This window comes from Sparus aurata, chromosome 2 (assembly GCF_900880675.1).
Source record: "Sparus aurata chromosome 2, fSpaAur1.1, whole genome shotgun sequence".
Lineage (NCBI taxonomy): Eukaryota > Metazoa > Chordata > Actinopteri > Spariformes > Sparidae > Sparus > Sparus aurata.
In genome coordinates, this window is record NC_044188.1 from 11,831,024 (window position 1) to 11,854,498 (window position 23,475).

The following is a 23,475-nucleotide window of genomic DNA, read 5'->3' on the forward strand; positions in this document are numbered from 1 at the left end:
GTTAATTGGATTTATGTTTAGGTTCCTGTTTCAGTGTGCAGTGAGAGCTGCCCCCCAGGTACCAGAAAGGCCAACAGGAAAGGAGAACCTCTCTGCTGCTTTGACTGCGTTTCATGTCCTGAAGGGGAGATTAGCAATACAACTGGTGAGGTTTAACAATAAAAAACACTGGATAGTCAAGTATCCTAGATTCCAAAATTCAGTGATGCTGACTTTGGAATCAGCCTGCTTTAAGCTAATTTTCCTCTCATTTCACTTCTCCTCTTTCCTTACTTCTCTACCCTCTTCTCTCTCTCAGGTTCTCTTCACTGTGAGCGTTGTCCATTTGAGTTCTGGTCCAATGCTGAAAAAACAGCCTGTGTCCCTCGTCAGCTGGACTTTCTTTCCTTTAATGAAACATTGGGCATTACTCTGACTGCTGCAGCTGTGTCCGGTGCTGCAGTGACAACAGTTGTGTTTGTGGTGTTTATTTGCTATCGTCAATCACCTATGGTAAAAATCCAAAGTAATGTTAACAAAACTAAACTGTAAATGTCATCAAATCCTCATTGCTGTGCAGTTGTATTTGTTGATGATATGGTGAGGTCCATTTCATTTAGTTCCCTAACATGGGATTTCTTTCTACAAGCTAAAGTGGACTACTACATTACTGATCTAAATATACATTTAATCTGAATAATTCCTTGTTTGGCTGATAATGTCCATTTTTTAACAAGATTTCTCCTGTACAGGTTCGGGCCAACAATTCAGAACTGAGCTTCCTGCTTCTGGTGTCTCTGAAGCTCTGCTTCCTGTGCTCGCTGGTCTTCATCGGTCGTCCGTCCCTCTGGTCCTGTTGTTTTCAGCAGGCAGCCTTTGGGATCAGCTTTGTACTTTGTGTTTCGTGCCTCAAAGTCAAGACCATAGTTGTTCTAGCAGCGTTTTGCTCAGCTCGGCCCGGTGCTGCAGCCTTGATTAAGTGGTTTGGTAAAGGTCAACAGAGAGGAAGTGTCTGCATTCTCACTTGTATACAGGTACTACAGATGTGTGCAAGTTTTACGTACGTGTTGTTGTACTATATTTTAAATCAATTCAGTTGCATTTTATTTAACTCAGGTTACCATCTGTGCCATATGGCTGTCCCTCAGCCCCCCAGAGCCTCGACGTGATCTGGGTTTCCAAGGGTCAAAGGTCACCCTGGAGTGTGCCATGGCTTCTGTGGTGGGCTTCTCGCTGGTTCTGGGCTACATTGGCCTGCTGGCCTGCACCTGCCTCCTCCTGGCCTTTCTTGCTCGGAAACTTCCTGACAACTTCAACGAGGCCAAACTGATCACCTTCAGCATGCTGATATTCTGTGCTGTCTGGGTGGCCTTTGTTCCTGCTTACATTAGTTCTCCTGGGAAGTATGTTGTCGCTGTGGAAATTTTTGCAATCCTGGCCTCCAGCTATGGTTTACTGATCTGTATTTTTGCTCCAAAGTGTTTCATTATTCTTTTAAGGCCTGAGAAAAACACTAAGAAAGGTTTGATGGCCAGATAGCTGGTATTTATCAACATATATATTACTATATATATATATATATATTCCAACATGAACCTGAAATCATAATCTTTGAATATATTTGTGTAATCAAAACAACACACGGTCGTTAATGGTCTAATAATCCCAATAGAGCTTCTGCTTCACAATGCAAGGCTTTTCAAAGCAAATGCCTTCACCTTGTAGAAAATGTTCCTGGATGACTCCTTGCAATCACCCTTAATGATTAAAAACTCTAACTAACCAACCAAATCCGGATTCACTGCAATCATTCTATAAAGCATACATAAAAACTGAAAAAGAAAAGAGACACCGATACTGATTATAGACATTATTGTAAGAAGGTGTAGCAATTAAACAAAGAACATTAGGTTTCAATTCGCTAAGTGTTTACAAATTATGGCCTACCTCCAATAAACAGCTACACTGAGTTGATGCACAATAAATATGTGACACTTTCAGGTGGAGTGTATATTATTCTTTAACATTAAGGTCAGTAAAGTGAAACGTGCAGGTAAAATGTTACCCACTGACAAGACAGGTGGAAAATATCATTGAAGTTTCAGTAGCTGCTGTAAGTTTGGGAAACATACTGTACAAACAATGCCAAAACAGAGAAACGTGATTCTGCAGTTTACTGTGGGCCACCACTTAGAGGTTTATGTACCAGTGTTTCTGTGTGAAGGAAGCACCATCTCGTGGTGACACCCTGAAATGAATGAATGGGGCTTGAATGGGCATGTTAACTCTGAAACTGTAAAGTGTCTGGAAACTGAATCCCAGCTGACTGGCAGCCAAATTGCCCGAATTCTAAACGACTGGTACTGTATTGTTCATTAACAATACAGTCATAACGTATCTTATTGTCTTTTCTCAAATAGCAAAGCTATGGAACAGGATAGGGAAGCTATAAAAACATATTAAGCTCTGACCTTTTTCTCTGAATTCTGAATTCTGGGAAAAAGTCAGAACTCATTTTGAAAAATCTGGTAGTAATTGGAACTGAGATAAAAGACCCTAGAATATTCCAGCAGATCATTTAATGATGATAATCTGATCTCATCCCATTCACTTCATCAGCAACTTGCAGTGGAATTTCAGATGAACTGAACTCTTTCTTGAATAAGAAACATTTCATCCATCGACACAGCTACTCCTCAGAGATAAAAGTGCAGTCATTGAATTATTTGGGAATTAATGACTGTCAAATATAGCAAAGGTTATACGTTGTAACTCTAATTCTATGGTGTAAAGCAGAGCAAATTAATCTTATAACAGTGCCATTGCTAGTAACTGCCAAAACATACTTTTTTGCTTGTATTTCTGTAGTGTATACAAAAGAAGTGCCGATTCTGTCTCTTGTAATTAAATGCAGTTCTTATGACTTGCTTGTAGCTCGACCCATGATTGCTTTCTTTGTGTTTCTCTCTGGTCTCAGCAGGATTATGTAACATTTGGGTCCAAACAGCGCCAGCAAGAGACCAAAGCTGGAGGCCAGGATGGCAAACACCTCCACTGCATCTGCATATTTGCCTGGTGAGCTGACATAAGCAGGGACAAAGGCCACCCACACAGCACAGAATATCAGCATGCTGAAAGTGATGAGTTTGGCCTCATTGAAACTATCTGGAAGATTCCTTGATATAAATGCAATCAGGAAACTGAGGGAAGCCAATGAGCCAATATAGCCCAGCAACACTGCAAAACCAACTGTGGACCCAACTGCACACTCAAAAACAATCTTGTCAATGTAGTATTGAGTGTTTTTATAAGGAGTTGGGGAGGCAGATACAATCCAGGCAGTACAGATTGCTGTCTGAACAGAAGTGAGAACAATAACTGTTCCTCTCTGCTGCATTGCACCAAACCACTTCAGACTGTCTCCACCTCCTGGCTTGGAGGCCTTGAACACAGCCAGAACCACCATGGTTTTTACCAGAATACATGAGACACAAAGCACAAAGCTGATCCCAAATGCTGCATGTCTCAGCTGGCATGTCCACAGTCTGGGGCGACCGATAAAGAGCAGTGAACACAGGAAACATAACTTAAGTGACAGCAGTAACTGGAAACTCAGCTCTGAATTGTTGGCGCGTACTATGGGTGTGCTGCGATGACAGATAAATATGCCTAGGACAACAGCACACATACATGTGCCCAGCAAAGAAGTTGCTGTCAAGCAGATACCCAGAGGCTCATGGTAGGAGAGAAACTCTGTTTTCTTAGGAACACAGTGGTCACGCTGGGGACTTGACCAGAAGTCCTCGGGACATCTGGTGCACTCTATGGAGTCTATGACAAAAGGAACAGCTTTGAGATTTATGTATATTTCCACACAACAGTTTTGAAAACTGAATACCAACCAGTCTGATTATTGATCTTTCCGTCAGAACAAGGAATGCAGTCAAAACAGCACACAGGCTCTCCTTTCTTTCTGGCCATGCGGGTACCTGGAGAACAGCTTTCACTACACACTGAGCGGGGTGGCTATAGGGAGAAAAGTAAATATCTGCTATTATAGACTACATCAAACTGCTATAATGAGTTATCCATGAGGTGTTGAAAAAATCAGAATTAACCTTTTTGGATTGAGAATTCCAGAAGATTTTTTTTTCATCAATTGTGAGTTCTTCACCTTTAAAGGCCGACCTCTTGACCTCACCCACGTTCTGCAATTTAGTTCTTCCATCAGGGAGCCACAGCCAGTTCATGACATCATAGATCGGTAAAGCATCACCATTTTGATCAAAGGATACTTGATCACCAAATGTTGTGGAGAAATTGACCTTCTGCAAGTAATACACTAACTATGAATATCAGAATAAGGGAGAGAGAAAAAGATTCAGACATAGATTATAGATTAAAAAAGATTTATATATCAGATTTATATATGTATACATTAACACATCTAACAAAATATTTCCTTTAAGGTGAAGTAACACATCTGTGGAGGCTCTGTGTGTAAAGTGATCGATTTTTCGATGTCTTTGAAGGCAATCGTGTTCTCTTTCAGATGAGTTTCAGCATCAATCAAAATACATTTCCAGCTAATTGAAAGGCAGGAAAGTGAAGTTGCATAACTTTTGATGAACAATATAGTAATGCAACCTCCTGTGGCCAACATGAGTATTACAAAACCAAACACATCAGAATGGGTCATAACAAAAATATTTCTTACATATAGCACTACTTTTACCCCAGCTTGTTGAGGATTAAGGAATTCAGAAAGATTATCCTGGCAAAACCCCTCTTCACCTGTTCTTAAATATAGAAGATAAGACAATGTAGTTCAGACTTCATCACAACAATCTTTTTTTCTCACATGCCTCTTAAGGCTTCAGGATGTCTGCACTGTTGTTAGGATATTGCTGTCTCTGACCAGATAAAACTACCCACTGCTATTAACCAGCAGTAGGAAAAATCTTGTCTCAATGTTTTATGAATTGATATCACACCTGCCATGGCTCCAGTGTTTGCAAAGTGGCACAGCTGTGCCCGCTGAAAGGGCCTCTCCCGTGCTCACACTGCAGCATATCATCAAGGGCATAGGCCAGAGCATACACAGCCTTGTACACATTATACTCAGGCCTAAGGTTTGAAGTGTCCAGCAAATCATTCTCCACATCCTCTAAATCTTCCTGTCCTGTACATGATACTGCTTCAGTTTCCACCCAACCTGCTGGAGGTTGTGCAAATCTACACTGAAATGTGTATTCCCAGAACAGTTTCACCTGCAATGCAACCCACATTTAAACAGAAATAAAAACATGATATTATTCTTAGACTTTGTCATCACATTATAAAGTTAAACTCTCACTATGCTGTTTCTATAGCTGTTGTTGTGTGGGTCAGGACGTATTCGTAGCAGGAATTCCCTGAGCCCTGGTATTTCTCCTCGACGGATGGCGATGCCCAATGTGCCGGCCAGATACGGTATGAAATGGGGGGTCTGAAACACAGCAGCTGCTGTCCAAGCTTCACTGGCAAGCCACTGCAAGCCTGTCACATTCTGCCTCAGCACCTGTGTATTGAACCAACTATATACATTATGCTGTAATGGCTTTTTATATGCAGATTATAAGCTTGTCTTAGTCATTTATACACAAGTGCAATCCTGTGTTTTATACATTGCTACAACCAAAGTGATGCATACGATATGTTGCTGTAAACTGATTCTCTCACTTTGACAATTAAATCATTAAGTTGTGGAATTAAATTGTGCCATATTGAAATTTTTACCCACCTCTTCCATGAGGTTAATCATGTGACTCTCATGTGCAAACCCAATAACCACATGTGCTGTGGATTTCTTCATCACATCCACGATCCTCCTTAGTTCAGCTGGGTCATTTCCCCAGGGTAAGATCTCAACATAGGCCAGACAACCTCCACCAGATTGAACAAAGTCAGATTGGAAGGATCGAGCAGCGTGGAGCCCATAGTCATCGTCACTGACCAGCAGACCTGCCCAAGTCCAGTCATAGTGGTTCAAAATCTGGATCATAGCACTCACCTAGAATATTAAAGAGTGAAGGGATTATTGCACAGAAAATTTGAAAACATACTAAACAAGTTTCTCAATAAATCATGCAAAAATGTGGCTTTGCAAAGATTATAATTTTGATTCACTGAAGGGATGTTCTTTTTGAGCAACTTTTTTATGCACATTCATTTTGCTGATGGATAGTCACCTGGAAAGCATCACTTGGGATTGTCCGAAAGAAGGATGGAAACTTTTGCCGGTCACTCAGACAGGAACATGTGGCAAAATAACTCACCTGTGAAAGACACACACTGAACAGCCTGAAAACATTCAAAGCCTTTTCCAGCTTTTTTATTTTTTAAATGTTGTAGGCATGTTTAAAAAAGATGTTAAATTTGAAATAAAATCAAAATGATCCACAAGAATTATAAGATGGCAAATTGGCAAACTTACCATAGGTACTCTGTATGAACCTATGACAGAGGAGATAGCAATTGAACTTGTAGAAGAAGAATCACCCACAATCCCTATGACTGGAGGGGTTCCTACACAGGTCTCATCTAATATAAACTGCTGTTCTTGACCACTGATGAGGGACATTGCTGCACGAAATCCTATCTGTAGTTTGACACAGTTATCATAAAGACTGTATCCCAGAGTCACATTAGGTAGCAGGTTGGCATTTCTGTTGATCTCATCAATAGCAAAGGTCATAGTCATGGCAGCCCTGAACCCTGGAATGTCAAAACTAAGATAAAATAGAAATGCCAGTGTTAACAAAAGAGAAATACATGACACAACATCTGACAGCTAGAGCTTTTGGAAACAACTAAGCCAGTTGAATCTTAATGGTTATCAAAATACTTAAAACTGTTTAAAAAAGCAATTTCTTTAAAAAAGAACAAATGCTAAATCTCATTCTTTCAGATAAATGTTTAATTTAAAGAAAACCATTTTACAAATGCAACAGATTTTCCCCAGCTTTGCGTATTTGCTGCTTCCCTGATAAACTCACCCATAGCAGGTAGGCTGTTGTGGCTCTGAAGTAAAAGACAGGTCAGGAAAGACAGAGAAGAAGTGGATCTCAAACATCCCACCTAGAACCACATCTCCAGCTTTGTGCATCCCATTAAGATGAAACTGTCCCTGTAACTGGCAGGAGGAGGAATAAAGAGGGGAGGACAGAGTAGAAGAGAAGTAGGAATACAACAAGATGAAATACACGAGCGGGAACAATTTAATAGCTACAAATCCCAACATGACTTTCCTCCAGTTCATCCCTCTTCTGAGCCCAGTCAGTTTTATAACTGTCAACCTCTTTTATTGACTTGCAGCACTGTTTAATCTTAAGAGCAACCCAATGGGCTATAAGCGCGAGTCAGCGCAGGGCCTGGAATTACTTTTATTTACAGATTGATTTTGATCATACTAAGACAAGTGGTGGAACATTATGTCTACTCATGTATTTTACTTTGCACGTCGTCTTTTTCATGACAACAGATAACAGTGTTGTGGGTAACCCATTTCAAAGGCAAAGTGTTACAGTAATATATTTCTTTTAGAGCTAACAGAGTAACCTACTGTATTGCAGCACTGTTGAATCTTTCACATCAAGCACAACAGGGTATAAGCAAAGGTAGGGCCAGGGCTTCAAATTATTAAATCAATTTAATTTAAGATTGATTTAGACCACACAAAGACATTTTGTGAGACGGTATGTCGTCCGATCTGTTTATTTCAAGGCTATATTATAAATCAGTAAGGTTAGACTATGGAAGCTATTTTAGGCGCTGTTTAGCTCAGTTGGTAGAGCGGGCGTCCCATGTACAGAGGCTTCTTGCAGGGGACCCGGGTTCGACGCTCGGGTCCCTTTGCTGCGTGTCACTCCCCCTCCCTCTCACCATGTTTCCTGTCACCTCTTCACCTAACCTATCAAATAAATCCATAAAAGGCCAAAAAAACACTTAAAAAAGACAATGGAAGCTATTTTAAGGTATTAACACCTGTATAGACCCCCTTGGAGGTTACTGCAAAACATCACAACAGAATAGGGACTGCAAAATAAATAAAAAGAAAACTTGATTTCAACTTGACTTCACTTGATTTCCTACCAGGTAGATGCCTATTAGACTTTCTCAGAGGATACATTGTCACACATTACAATAGAACAGTACTGTAAAATAAAACAAAGAACACATATATTTGCTTCCTGTTAGACCCATATGAACCTTTCTTTGGGGACTATTTGCAACACTTCAGAGCAGAATTGTACTGCAATATGAAAAAAATGTTCAGCCATTATTAGACTTTCTTTGAACTAATTTGCAAAACCTTACAACAGAACTGTACCATTTATTAGAGAGATATCACATATTTGCTAATTGAGACCAGTGTTGCCAAAGTTACCTTGAAAAAGTAATCTGATTACTGATTATTCCTTTTAAAAAGTAACTTAGTTTCTTTACTGATTACTTGTTTTTAAAAGTAACTAAGTTAGATTAAGTTACTTTATTAGTTACATTCAGCAGCTGCTGACAACACCCCCCACCGCCTCAATATAAAAATGACAACCGGTTTTGCCAATACTCACTTTACTGGAAGTGCATTTTTAACAGTAACGCCAAGTAAACAATGTATCGCTTACTTGTTTTGCATCAAAGTCCAGCTTTTGTTTTTTGGGTGGTGGGGGACCTCCTGCAGAAGTTGAGGGGGTGGCTTTGCAAGCAGCTCTCTCCTTAAAGGGATATTCCGGTGTAAATTTAATCCATGGTCTAAATCACCGTGAAACTGTGTTAGACTCCCTTTCGAAAGATCAAATTAGCAGACCGCTAATTTACAGAGTTTTATCAACCTCAGAAATGACCGCATGACAACAATACATTGCAGTAAATGGATCCAAATATAAACCGCCACCAAAAAGCCACAAATAATGCTCAGAACAGCACCAAACTTCAGCAACAGTACAAATAGGGTCTCAGCACATAGTACGAGGCATCTAACCTCTGCTAGCTTAGCTGGATTTCCACTGAAAAGCTGACTAAATTTACCTCTCTTCTGCAGCAGCTTCCTGTTGACGGGAAGTCCCGACGACTCGATTACCGAGTGCAGTAGAGTTCCGCGGCTCATGGATAAAAATGTATGATTATGACTCCATGGAAAAGCAATCAAAGTTCATATGTGTCTTACCTCCGAGTTTATGACAGTTATTATCGAGAGCGGACAGGGAAAAGATCGGAATTGAGCATTTCTAATCGCACTCGGTAATCGTCGCGTCAGGACTTCCTGATGGAGGAGAGTTGAACTATGTTTTTAGCATCCCTAGCTAAGCTAGCGGAGGTTAGATGCCCCAGACTATGTGCTGAGACCCTATTTGTACTGTTTCTGAAGTTTGGTGCTGTTCCGAGCGAGTAGGGTGCGCCGTGACATTCCGACACACCTCCATTGCGAAACCCCACCATTCCGAAACACACCCACTCCGACACACCGCTGTTCCGACCCTCCCCTCAAAACACCGCTGTTCCGAAATTTATTTTCAAGTTTACATTACTTCCTACATCAAACACTGCCATCCGCTCACCAGGCCTATTTTATTGCTAATAGGCCTATGTCACTATCTTCATTTATTATGTAGTATATTTTCGCTTGCAGCAAACACATTTAAACGTTTCTAACGTGTTTAATCTTTTTACACGCGCTATCCGTGGTGCTGAAATCCCCACTTCCAGCCGCACTTGCACAATTCTGAAATAAACTGTGGCCCATGGGCAGTGGCGTGCGCAGACTTTTTGAAGGGCAGGGGCGAAAAGAAGGGCACTTTAGCGTGCGTTTTGGCTCCCAAGAGGGCACTTTAGCGCGCGTTTTGGCTCCCAAGAGGGCACTTTAGTGCGTGTTTTGGCTCCCAAGAGGGCACTTTAGCATGTGTTTTGGCTCCCAAGAGGGCACTTTATCATGTTTTGGCTCCCAAGAGGGCAGTTTAGTGTGTTTTGCCAACCAAGAGTGCAGTTTATCATGTTTTAACCAGCCAAGGGGGCAGTTTAGTGTGTTTTGCCAACCAAGAGGGCACTTTGGCACGCTTTTTTGGCTCTCAGGAGGGCACTTTAACGCGCGTTTTGGCTCTCAGGAGGGCACTTTAGCGCGCGTTTTTCAACAATTGGGCCACGAGGGGGGGTGACTGACCCCCCTGCCCCCCCCTTGTGCACATCACTGCCCATGGGTGCGATCTGCCGGGGAATGACCCCTCTGGTCGTTCGTTTTAACATAACTTGTCTTTGTGGAAGATTAACAATGTATGAGTGGATTGAGCAGTGCTGCTCAGTTTGTCTTTGAAAAAACAAAGCAGAGGAGAAGACAATAGGCTACCTATGTATTTTTGATTCAATAAACACTACATGAAATTGATTGTGTATCCATCTCTTATAGCCATAGACGGATTATCATGAGCACGGGCCTACACACGCAAACTGTGCGCACGCAAAGGCGCTGTAAGGCAAGGGCGCAAATGCTGTACATTGAATGTAATAATGTCCGCAAATGTAATAAACCTCAAACACCTACTAATAATACTGACTGTGCGTGCAAAATCCAGCTGCTGACCCTCCGCTCCGCTGTCACACAACGGATCCCCCGTCCACACTCCCTCTCTCTTGCCCTCTTATTAATTCAATTCATTTCAAATTCGCTTTATTGGCATGAATGCCACAACAACAATATTGCTCCAAGCACCAAGATCCACGAAAAGAATACCTAGCACAGTAAATAATAATAATAATAATAACAACAATAATGATAACTTTGAACATTATCACAATTAAGTTATCAATCTGCGATGTAAACAAAATGCAAACATTACAGACTTCTAACCATCTTTCTAAAAGTGTCTGTATTTTAATTGAGAATAGTTTTTATATAAATTACACAAAAGGAAAAGAAAATGTGATTTGTTTTACCTATTTCAGCCATAAGCGGTCATATTGACCGCACATAATTTTGCAGAATTTCATACATTGTCTCTCTTGTCTCTAACTTTGTTAGCGGTCTCCAGCTGTGCGACTGTAACACAACTTTATATGAAGAAGGACTAACACTAATAGCCTAATTGATTGTTATTTCTTACACTTACAGAACTGTTTACGACTCGAAAAAATGTTATTATATATGACGTTTCTGTCCAAATGTCGCGGCTTCAAATGCATCAAATTCCCACATCCAGTTAAGCAGGCAGGTGTCCAGGGTGCTGAACCAGGTGACAGACAAAGGCAGCACTCTGCGTTCTGATGTTTGCTGGGCAGATCTGTCCCCCTTGGTTTCTCATCCACTCTGTTGTGGGAGATCTCCCACAGAGCAAAAGAAATACACATTTCTTCTCTCTCGGCTGAACTCTGGCTTGAGCCCACTTCACCCAGGCGCGAGCCTGCAGCCCCTGCTCCTGCTGACAACAGACCGGGGAGAAAACAGACATTCCTTTGCTCAGAACCCATATCAGGCTGTGTCTGAATATGCACGAAGATCGGTATAACGCATTGGAGCAATTTTCATACAATTTCGGATATTTAGCATGATAAAGTAATTTCAATTCGACATAGCCATTTGTCCAGCTGAAGCATAATGGGCGTTATGTCATTAATATGAAGTAGGCTTGTTTTGCGGTTAATCAGCCACATGATCCGTTTGAACCCACAAAGGAAAAAAGGATAAATGCACAGCCTCCGTTTCCTTTCTGATTGTGTCCGTTCGGAGTGGGGGGGTTTCGGAATGGAGGGGTTTCCCCAATAGACTTTTCGGAATAGCGGGGTCTTTGAAAAAAAGGGAAACCCCGCCATTATGATGAATTGAAGTCTATGTTCGGAACAGCGGCGTTTCGGAAAGGCGGGGTGTAACCTTCTGAGCATTATTTGTGGCTTTTTGGTGGCGATTTATATTTGGATCTATTTATTGCAGTGTATTGTTGTCGTGCGGTTGTTTCTGAGGTTGATAAAACTCAGTAAATTAGCGGTCTGCTAACTTGATCTCTCGAAAGGGAGTCTAAATCAGACCATTTCACAGTGATTTAGACCATGGATTAAATTTACACCGGAATATCCCTTTAACACCACCTGAGGTCCATTTCACAAAGCAGGTTCAACAAACTCTGAGTCTAACCCTGAACTCCGAGTTGATCTACTCTGAGATAGGAAACTCTGAGTTTTCGGTTCCAGAACAGAGAACAAGAGGAGTTAAGCGCGTGCACTACAAGTATAAAAAGACAGCATCAATGGAGCCCCGATCCGACGAGTCACCATAACAACGGGGAAGAGGAGGGCTAGTTTTTCACCCCACTGGAAATATTAATGCGCTCAAACGGTTAGTTTGCGCACGTTTTTAGAAGGAAGTGTAACACCGCTGCAGCAGCAAAAGAGAGGGAGACGGCGTGGGGGAACATTGGTGCTCGGGTCAATGCGTAAATTTAAATGTAGTCCTTTGCAATCACAATAATATTACATGGGGAAACTGCTTGAGTGGTAGCCTATTGATTTATTTCATTTAGGAGCAACCCCGCGGGGGAGAAGCGCACTTGGCAGCAACTTAAGATGAAACATAAAAACATTAGACCTCGGCATAATCTCATGGGGGTACCTTATTTTGATCATGTTTTACATTGTAAAGTAAATATTAAGTGGCTGTTTGACTGTACAATTGTTTTATCCCCAACATAATGCTGTTTTCACACACATAAATGTCTTCTCATCTATATCATGTTCTGTTAAATAATTAAGCCTATTAAAACTAACACAGACTTCTACTCAGCCAACAGAAAGAAAGCAGATGCGCGTAAAACGGGTGGTGGCCCAGCACCGCCACCTCTAACGGAGGCAGAGGAGCTGAAAACGATAAAGATGGGTAGTAGCCGTTTCAGGGCGAGGCACACTTTTCTGACCGCTCTGCATACAGTTGCCTTGCTCAAGTGCTCCGCATCTCCGACATCCCATTTGCAAAAAAACGCAGAAAATGCGAAATGCGCTATATGGTATGGGATATTAATATATTAAACTGCATTTAAATCAGTGTAAATGTAATTTGCTCTACTGTTGTCTTACTTTTGTCCTAAATCATATGTTTCCCATGTGCACTCCAGGGAGTATTTTTGTTCATTCATTGTAGAAATAGTTTTTTTTTAAATACATTTCTTGCAAATAAACTGTTCATATATGAGGTAATATTACTATTTATTTTACACGATCAGTATTTTACAGTTTCTCCCGTTTCTTTCTTCTGCCATCAGTGGCGCAGTTTCTCCTTACCCCAGTTATGTGCGTACGCATGGGTCAGAGTTTGCGTGGAGGACCGCACATTTTCCCGTCAAGTTCTCTTTTTATAAATCCCACGGTGTGCGTAGAGAGTTGCGTACGCCTTCTTTTGTGCGTACGCAACGTTTACAAATGAGGCCCCAGGTCCTGACCAGGTTAGGTTCAAAGAGTATGTTACCATGGTAACTGACCGAGAGCTTAAGTTACCTCTCTCTGTGAAACAGGCTAGAGTTACCCCTCTTTCTCTGGTTTGAGTTACCTCCCTTTGTGAAACGGAAAACTCAGAATTTCCCTCATTTCAGGGTTAACAGACTCAGAGTTTTCACTAAACCTGCTTTGTGAAACGGACCCCTGGTGGGACTTGCTCCGTAAACTTAATTGTGCTGCGACTCCAAATGTTTCTTCAAATCTGACGTTGTGTTTTTGAAGCATGATATCACTTTGTCGCCAGCACAGAGTGTACAACGAACCTTAATGTTCTCACCTGTAGCTGACACAAACTCAAAAGAATGACTGTATTTCCAGGATGAAAACGCGCATCTCCCTACTCCCTGCATTGTTGTTTGTGTTTGTGTCGCTGCGTGGTGTTACACGTGAGTTGTCCTCGTGCTGAAAACGTGACTTGTCACATACGTGACGGCACTCCTGAGACACAAGAAGAAATTAAAAAGATATATTTTTAGGCAAATGACAAAAATAATATGAACACACAGTGACTTGAAAAAGTAACTTAATCTGATTTCTGCTTTGGAAATAATAACGCGTTAGATTTCTCCTTACTCGAAAAAGTGGTCAGATTAGAGTGACGCGTTACTAAGTAACACTGATTGAGACACACCTTATTTGGCTGGTCCAGCACAATTTTATACTTCTGACTAGCATTTTCATGGCATGAAAAGTGGCAAGAAGATATAGCATCAACTGACGTATGTAAGAGCATTATGAATGCAAGTTGCAGGTGCATTTGGGCTAATACAAACAGATTCAAAAACAGCTTCTTCCCAAAAGCAATAACCACTCTGAACTCTCACATGCACTGCTCTCATAGTCCAGCCACCCAAACCCCCGGACTGTCGTCAGTCACTATTAAACACTGTTACCTACTGTGCAATACCCTACAATGTGCATTATTTCCTACCAAAATGGGCAATATATATATATGTATGTATGTATATATGTATATATATTTTTTTTTGTACCATTACTTTGTCTATTTATTGTCTATTCTTTACACTGTTTTTTGCACTGCTACTGGAATTGGCTTTGTAATCTCATCGTACATGTGTACAGTGACAAGAAAGTACTATATGTTAGTACATACACACTCCACATAACTGTGGATAAGATCAGCCTACGAGGGATATGTAAAAGTAGTCACCAGATGTGCTGATGTGGTTTGACTTAGGGCACAGTTTTATCATAATGAGAAACAAATGACCCTGCAAGCAAGTGAAACTATGTTAAACACAACAGTCTTAAATTAATACCGATGAAAACCCATCCATCTTGATATAAGACACTGTAGAATTACTTTATCTAAGTGGTAAGACATTTCATATTCATTTCATATTGTTTTGGGCAAAATCCTTTACGTCATGTACATGACATAAATTATACCTATGCCAGGATTGCAGAACACATGTGATGTAAAACTTACATGATAAAGTTAAAATAAGTTAAGTTTTCAAATATTTCTTTTTAATTATATATAGAAAAAAGTGAATGAAGATAAGTACAGTAACTAGGCCTGGATTTCCTGACCTATTATTTCTTTCTTTGTGTTCCTCTCTGGTCTCAGCAAGATTCTGTAACATTTTGGTCCAAACAGTGCCAGCAAGAGACCAAAACTGGGACCAGGATGGCAAATACCCCCAATGCATCTGCATATTTGCCTGGTGAGCTGACATAAGCAGGGACAAAGGCCAGCCACACAGCACAGAAGATCGGCATGCCGAAAGTGATGAGTTTGGAATCAAAATCTGTCAGTGGTTTGAGTTGAGATTAAAGAACCCCATAACATTCCAGCAGACCGTTTGATGATGATCCAATTTCATCCCATTCGCTTCATCAGAAGCTGGCAGTAGAATTTCAGATCAAAATTTGAATGCTGGTGGAAGAGATTTTTGTCCTGCCACTTAAGTCTTTCTTGAACGAGAAACATTTCAACAATCTACACAGCTACTCCTCAGAGATAAAAGTGCAGTCAATTAGTTATTTCAGAATTAATGAATTATTAAATATAGCAAAGGTTATATGTTGTAACTCTAGTTCTATGGTGTAAAGCAGAGCACGTTAACATTGTTACAGTGTCATTTCAAGTCATTGCCACAACATACTTTTTCACTTGTAAATCTGTAGTGTATACAGAAGGAGTGCTGATTCGGTCTCCTGTCATTAAATGCAGTTTTTATAACTTGCTTGTACCTCGACCCATGATTGCATTCTTTGTGTTCCTCTCTGGTCTCAGCAGGATGATATAACATTTTGGTCCAAACAGCGCCAGCAAGACGCCAAAGCTGGAGGCCAGGATGGCAAACACCTCCACTGCATCTGCATATTTGCCTGGTGAGCTGATATAAGCAGGGACAAAGGCCACCCACACAGCACAGAATATCAGCATGCTGAAAGTGATGAGTTTGGCCTCATTGAAACTATCTGGAAGATTCCTTGATATAAATGCAATCAGAAAACTGAGGGAAGCCAATGAGCCAATATAGCCCAGTAACACTGCAAAACCAACTGTGGACCCAACTGCACATTCATAGACTATCTTGTCAATGTAGTATTGAGTGTTTTTATGAGGAGTTGGGGAGGCAGATACAATCCAGGCAGTACAGATTGCTGCCTGAACAGAAGTGAGAGCAATAACTGTCCCTCTCTGCTGCATTGCACCAAACCACTTCAGACTGTCTCCCCCTCCTGGCTTGGAGGCCTTGAACACAGCCAGAACCACCATGGTTTTGACAAGAATACATGAGACACAAAGCACAAAGCTGATCCCAAATGCTGCATGTCTCAACTGGCATGTCCACAGTCTGGGGCGACCGATAAAGAGCAGTGAACACAGGAAACATAACTTAAGTGACAGCAGTAACTGGAAACTCAGTTCTGAATTGTTGGCGCGTACGATGGGTGTGCTGCGATGACAGATAAATATGCCTAGGACAACAGCACACATACATGTGCCCAGCAAGGAGGCAGCTGTCAAGCCGATACCCAGAGGCTCATGATAGGAGAGAAAATCTGTTTTCTTAGGAACACAGTGGTCACGGTGGGGGCTGGACCAGAAGTCCTCAGGACAGCTGGTGCACTCCATGGCATCTATGAGAAAAGGAACAGACCTGAGATACTCTCTTTGTTAATATTATGTCTCAAAACTGCAATATTTAAAAGGTAAAAACCAACCAGTTTTATTGCTGATCTCCCCCTCAGAACAAGGGATGCAGTCAAAACAGCACACAGGTTTTCCTTTCTTTCTGGCCATGCGGGTACCTGGAGGACAGCTTTCACTGCACACTGACCGGGGTGGCTATAGGGAGAAAAATAAGTATCTGTTATTCACCATTACTTTACACTACTATAATGAGTTATCCACAGTGTGTCTGAAAAAACAGACATAACCTTTTTTGATTCAAAGTTCCAGAAGATTTTGTCTTCATCAATTGTGAGTTCTTCACCTTTGAAGGCAGACCTCTTGACCTCACCCACATTCTGAACTTTAGTTTCTCCATCAGGCAGCCACAGCCAGTTCATGACATCATAGATTGCTAAGGCATCACCATTCTCATCAAATGACACTTGATCACCAAATGCTGTAGTGAAGTTGACTTTTTCCAAGTAATACACTAGCTGTATAGACAGACAGACAAAAAAAAAAGAGGACAGATTAAAGCTCAAAGACCAAAAGCAATTTGAATGCCAGATCCTCTGGTATCTCTTTAAATTTTTTTCCTAACGTATTCTAGCAGTTGGCTTTAAGTAATTGCTATTTCCAACCCATATACTGTCACTGGTTGACTCGGTTGTTGAGTGTATATCATTTCTGTGTTATCATGGTAAACATGGGGGCACCGAGAATTAAGTTATCAAATTGTATACTACACTTATAAACATATCAAAAGAAGAACCTATCACTGAGCCAATAATAATAACCACTGCCATCACCTAGTAGAAGGTAATTTCCTCTCACTTTTTGTTTGGCACATTACAATCAGTGGTACCACTTTGCAAGAAATACTAAACCCTATGATTTAGTCATATAACAGATGGACTGTAAAGTGATCTCCCACCTGCCATGGCTCCAGTTCTTTCAAATTGCCACAGCTGTGCCCGCTAAAAGGCCCTCTCCCTGACTCACACTGCAGCATGTCATCAAGGGCGTAGGCCAGAGCATACACAGCCTTGTACACATTATACTCTGGCCTGAGATTGGAAATGTCCAACAACTCAGTCTCCACATCCTCTAGATTTTCCTGTCCAGTACATAGTGTTCCCTCGGCCTCGACCCAACCTGCTGGAGGTGGCGGGAATCTACATTGAAATGTAAATTCCCAAAACTGGTTTACCTGAAATATATTCAAAACAGTCTTATAAATTATGACTATACATTATTTCTGCAATAAACATCAGATTGCACAGTTCAACTCTTACCATACTATTTCCATAGCTGTTGTTATGGTGTAGGTCAGGTAACATTTGTAGAAGGAATTCCCTGAAGCCTGGTATTTCTCCTCGACGGATGGCAATACCCAGTGTGCCAGCAAGGTATGGCATGAGGTCAGGGGTCTGGAGGACAGTAGAAGCTGTCCAGGCTTCACTGGCCATCCACTGCAGGCCTGTCACATTCTGCCTCAACACCTGAGTATCAAATAAAGTATATAACGCCATAATGTCATGTCACTGAAGTAATGGCTAGTCTTCTGAATTGTACAAAGTACACATAAGTGACTGTTTTACAGTAAATTGCATGAGCAAATGCATTCATACATAATGCATATCATCATAACCACAGTTTTGTGTAATTTGTCTGAGTAACTCTAAAACCCTGCTAACAGGGCATTGAATAAAAAGAGGTGTAACCTATTCAAATAAATATATTTGTCACAGGCCAATTTGTTATTGCAACTTAAATCTTTCATTTTGATAAATACAAATCTAAAAAATACATATAACTTTAGTTGTAGTTCAAGCCCAACCTCTTCCATGAGGTTAATCATGTAACTCTCATGTGCAAACACAATGACCACACGCGCTGTGGATTTCTCCATCAAATCAACGATCCTCCGTAGTTCAGCTGGGTCATTGTCCCATGGCAACGCCTCTAAGTAGGCAAGACAACCTCCACCAGAGTGTGCCATGTCAGTTTGGAAGGATCGAGCAGCGTGGAGTCCATAGTCATCATCACTGACCAGCAGACCTGCCCAACTCCAGCCAAAACGCTTCAGTATCTGAATCATAGCCTGCACCTGAGTGAATACAGAGATTACATGCTAAAAAGGTTTGACATAGGATCATATTTAGTTATTGCAGTTTAAGGAATACAACCGTTTTCGCAGTGTAGAGATGTTGTTTCTTGTGAATTTTTTACTGCACATCCTTTTTATACATTTTCATTTTGCTGATGGATGGTCACCTGGAAAGCATCACTTGGGATCGTCCTAAAGAAAGATGGAAACTTCTGCCGGTCACTCAGACAGGAACATGTGGCAAAATAACTCACCTGTGAAAGACACAGACTGTTCGACCTCAAAACATTCAAAGTTTTTTCCGGCTAATTTAATCTGTAACGGTAACTCAGTTTCAAATTTGCAAGTGACATTAAATCTGAGATCACATCAAAATGATCCAAGACAATTTATAGAAGGCAAATTTGCAAACTTACCATAGGTACTCTGTACAAACCTAGGACAGAGGAGATGGCAATAGAATGTGTAGAAGAAGAATCACCCACAATCCCTATGACTGGAGGGGTTCCTGCACAGGTCTCATCTAAAATAATCTGCTCCTCTTGACCACTGACTGAGGCTAAACCTGCACGAAATGAAATCCCCAGTTTCACACAGTGATCATAAAGACTGTATCCCAGAGTCACATTAGGTAGCAGCTTGGTGTTTTTGTTGATCTCATCAATAGCAAAGGCCATGGTCTGGACCCTCCTAAATCCTACAACATCAAAACTAACACAAATACCACTATTAACTATTGAAAAATACAACATACAATAACTATGAAAATATCAACACACTGCACAAGCACACATTTTAAGAACAGTTATGGCAATTGAATATCATCAATTATTTACAATAACCAAATAGATTTAAGAACATGTTTAAGATAACATATGTCTATAATCTCATTCTCTCAGAGTAATATTTGATGTGCAGACATACATACATAAATACACATGACTCATGGAATTGATCTTCTCCAGTTTTTGCTTTGCTGTTTCCCTGAGAGACTCACCCGTGGCAAGTAGGCTGTGGTGGCTCTGAGGTAAAAGATAGGTCAGGAAACACAGAGAAGAAGTGGACCTGAAATATCCCACCTAAAACCACATCTCCAGCCTTGTGCATCTCATTTAGATGAAACCGTCCCTGTAACCGGCATGAAGAGGAATAAAGAGGGGAGGACACAACAGAAGAGAAGGCATACAGCAACATGAGATACATGAGTGAGAGCAATTTAATATCTAAAAATCCCCACATGACTATCTTCCTGTTCATCCCTCTCCTGAGCTGGGTCAGCTTTATTACTGTCAACCCCTTTTATTGACTTGCAGCACTGATTAATCTGAAACAGCACCCAATGGGCTATAAGCAAGAGTAGGGGCAGGGCCTGGAATTATTCTAATTTCAGATTGTTTTTTAACATACTAAAACAAGTAGTGGACCAATATGTCTTCCCATCATTTTTTCTTTGTACTCTCCTTTTAATGTCAACATATGTGAGGGGTGTAGGGGGCATTTCAAAACCAACGTAATATATTTCTTTTAGCGGTTACAAAAGTAACATACTGTAATTTGTAATAATTGTAAGTCATATATATCCAAAGAATTGTCACATAATGCGTTGCAATCGCCGTTAACAACTAAATTGAACCAGTAGTGTTTTTTTTTCATTAAGAATCCATTCAAACTGCACATGACCGTGACCTTCCGTCACCAAAAAAAAGGAACTGTGTGACTGAAATGAGCTGAATTTTGTAGGCCTAAAAATGACTTTAAAAAAAAATGAACTTAAATTTACATGAATTTACTTGAATCACATATACCCTTGCATTCCTTGTTCTCTGTACTATAATAAATACACATAAAACAATAATTGTTTGTATTGTCATGTCTTTACTGGCTACATTATTGAAGGAATAGGTCTACTGTTTCATATGTCTGAGCCTACCTTATATTTAGAAGATTTTTGTGGCTTTTTTGGTCTTTCAGAGGCAGCGCATTGAGGCAATCAGTGTCAGGATAAAAACCCTGGTCTCCTCTCCAATAACTTTTGCTTGTTATCCCCAGAGAATGAATTTGTTTCTCTATTTAATTTTAATTCCTCCGGTCATCTCATTACTCCAAGATTTCCTCTGGCCTACCACGACCCAGCCTCCTGCACCTCTGCCAACAGCCGGCTTCAACAGGGACCCTCAGTGTCACACTCCCTCCTCGAGCCTAGCCCATTCCTCCATCGCATACTTGGTGAAGCCTCCAGCCTTCTCCTCAGCCCTCTACTGCAATATACTCTGTGTTCACTGAACACCCTCCTCACTTGATCCAAGCTTCTGGTGTCTGCTTTTGGGTACCTGAAGACTGTTGGGACCATCACCACAAGGTTCCAACAATACAGCGGCCTGCGTGTAGACCACAGCTTACATTTCATATTTTAGGGCATTTAGCACTTTTGTCCAAAGTGACATACAGTAATTCATACACTGATGGCAGTGGCTGCCATGCAAGGTGCCAACCAGCACATCAGGAGCAGTTTTGGGTTAAGTATCTTGCTTAAGGACACTTGGACAGCAGACGAGGGGAATCGAACCATTGGCCTTTCAATAACAAGACTCTGGCTCCACCCCGAGCCACAGCCACATCTTAAATGTGTCCTTCTTACACTAACAAAGACTGGTAAGCAAAGGAAAGTGCACCCACCAGTGGCGGCTGGTGACTGAAAAAATTGGGGAGGACAGGAGGAAAACCAGTCCACGGTGTCATGTTAACTAATTAACCCTACTTTCTTATATTCAATGAAAATTAAGCAATAAAACAATGACTTACAAGACTTCTTTAAAAAACATTTCATTAAAAGGCTAATATACAAGACAAAAGACAATATAAAATTGTAACCGTTTTGGGATTTGAACCCTAGTCGCCAGAATGGGAAGCAACTGTTCTACCCCCTCTGCTATCTTAGCACTCAAACCATGGACTTCACAACAGTGGTTTTGTTGCTGCTCTGTATTGTGTGCGCTGTAACTGGACGAACGAAAGAAACGAGAACTATGAATTTTCTTTCTGACTGCTTCTTTCTGATTTCTCCGAACAGTTTTTTTTCTTTCAGAAATGTGCTTATTTCCTTTGAAACCGATTCCAATAGCGCTGAAAACTCCATATTTCTGTCCGAGCATGGCTGGCAGTGAAAGCTGTAAATTACATAGAAGTATTTTTTGTTTATGGTTGTATAAATGTGAGAATGAAATTTAGGAACTGTAATTGGACCAACCTGCTGTCAATCTTGTATTGTGGTTGCTGATTGGTAAGGGAGGACGTCCTCCCTTAGCGCGTCATTTTACTTGTCTTAGCCAATCATAGATCAGCATGAAAAAATCCTGAATGCATTGAGTGAATGGAAGGAGGTCCCTCCCACGGAGGACAGAAGCCCTCTGTCCTCCTCTAGCCTCCACCTTCCTGCTCCCTGCTCCTCTCACAGACTGCTCTGTCTCCTCCGTCTGCAGCTGTCGCTGTTGAACCGTTTTAAGTGGATTTTCTTCCAAAGAAGAAACTTTTTTTTAAGAGATATATATATATATATATATATCAGTGTTTCCCACAGGACAGGCATCTATTTGTGGTGGTGTGGTCGGGGGGCGGCGGCGGCAGCGGCGATGACCAAGAAGAACGCGGAGTTGGAATATAATTACAACACTTTATGTACATATTTATATACAGATTAGATAAATTGACAGATATATATACAGATAGCTTCTTTCTTTCCTACTGCCTGCAGACTTTGCACCCTTTGTTAGGGCAATGAATTTTTCGGGGCTTCCGAAAAAAATAGTGCAAGGCCTTATCGTAAGGAAAGTCCTTGGGGTCAGGTCCGTTGATGGAGATTCTCAGGCAGGCAGCCAGGTGTTCTCCTTGCAGCTGATTCCTCAGGTCTGTTTTCACCTAAGGATTCATCAAAAAAAAAAAAAGTTAATGTCATAAACTGCACCAATAAAGAAAATATTTGTTTTGCTCCTCAGAGTGATGCTCTTACCCTATTCAGAGTAGAAAAATCCCGTTCACAATTAACACTTGAAACGGGGAGCAGAACCGCTCTATGTACAGTGCCGTCTAACCTTAAGCGGCACTAGCCCTTTTTACACAGCCTCTCCGCATTATCTCCGGAGCGGTGGTTCGGCAATTCTCCGCCGATGTTGATTCACACAGAGCGAAGCATCTCCGCCTTCACGTGTGTGATTCATACAGAAAGCCGGCGCTGCGGCTCCTAAAGAGGCGTGACGGTATACGTCATGTTGATGACGTGGGTGTCTCGCCAGGTGTTCCCCCTGTTAATCCAAACCCGCGGACGGTTTATTATCATATGGATGCTGTTATAATGTGTTGTGAATGAGATCCTGACCCACCAAACATCCTGGAAAGTGACGAAGTTACGTTTTTCGCGCTAAATTACATAATTATACATAATCACCATCAGTAAACTGGACACTGTCTGACTCTGTCACTCGCGGGGATGGAGGCTGTTTTCTGGGGGAAAGTTCCCTGAAGTCTCGGTCAGGAGGGCTGACGGTCGCGGTGATCTATTTTTATCACAAACACTCGGTGAGTTAAAGGTGTTTGCCGGTGACAGACGCTGTTTTTCGGACAGAAATGTGACGAAGAGTCGGCAGGACATACGCTTCTCCACGTACATCTGTGGTATTTTTTTCCCTCATATAAGTTGCCAAAGACAGTTACTACGTTACTTTTGTTCGGT

At 41.3% G+C, this 23,475-nt stretch overlaps 2 protein-coding genes and 1 long non-coding RNA gene across 3 annotated transcripts in view; all 3 read right to left on the reverse strand.

Moving 5' to 3' along the window:
- Positions 1-15,234, reverse strand: part of LOC115571763 (extracellular calcium-sensing receptor-like) — a 77,252-nt gene extending 62,018 nt beyond the window's left edge. Inside the window, exons 1-10 of the mRNA XM_030401339.1 lie at positions 15,154-15,234; positions 7,017-7,153; positions 6,455-6,749; positions 6,210-6,296; positions 5,762-6,031; positions 5,336-5,539; positions 4,974-5,249; positions 4,098-4,325; positions 3,882-4,005; positions 3,617-3,810 (exon numbers count right to left, since the gene is read on the reverse strand). Coding sequence (XP_030257199.1) covers positions 3,617-3,810; positions 3,882-4,005; positions 4,098-4,325; positions 4,974-5,249; positions 5,336-5,539; positions 5,762-6,031; positions 6,210-6,296; positions 6,455-6,749; positions 7,017-7,153; positions 15,154-15,234 — 1,896 coding nt within the window. The remainder of the gene's footprint in view (positions 1-3,616; positions 3,811-3,881; positions 4,006-4,097; positions 4,326-4,973; positions 5,250-5,335; positions 5,540-5,761; positions 6,032-6,209; positions 6,297-6,454; positions 6,750-7,016; positions 7,154-15,153) is intronic.
- The window catches only part of LOC115571768 (extracellular calcium-sensing receptor-like), a 20,517-nt gene continuing 12,108 nt past the window's right edge, over positions 15,067-23,475 (reverse strand). Inside the window, exons 10-15 of the mRNA XM_030401353.1 lie at positions 18,917-19,003; positions 17,935-18,141; positions 17,574-17,849; positions 16,906-17,133; positions 16,690-16,813; positions 15,067-16,605 (exon numbers count right to left, since the gene is read on the reverse strand). Of these exons, the coding sequence (XP_030257213.1) occupies positions 15,692-16,605; positions 16,690-16,813; positions 16,906-17,133; positions 17,574-17,849; positions 17,935-18,141; positions 18,917-19,003 (1,836 nt within the window). The 3' untranslated portion in view covers positions 15,067-15,691. The remainder of the gene's footprint in view (positions 16,606-16,689; positions 16,814-16,905; positions 17,134-17,573; positions 17,850-17,934; positions 18,142-18,916; positions 19,004-23,475) is intronic.
- Positions 22,400-22,929, reverse strand: LOC115596452 (uncharacterized). Its single transcript, XR_003986905.1, has 2 exons — positions 22,756-22,929; positions 22,400-22,664 (listed from the first exon to the last, which is right to left on the reverse strand). It is a non-coding gene; the product is annotated as an uncharacterized LOC115596452 (long non-coding RNA).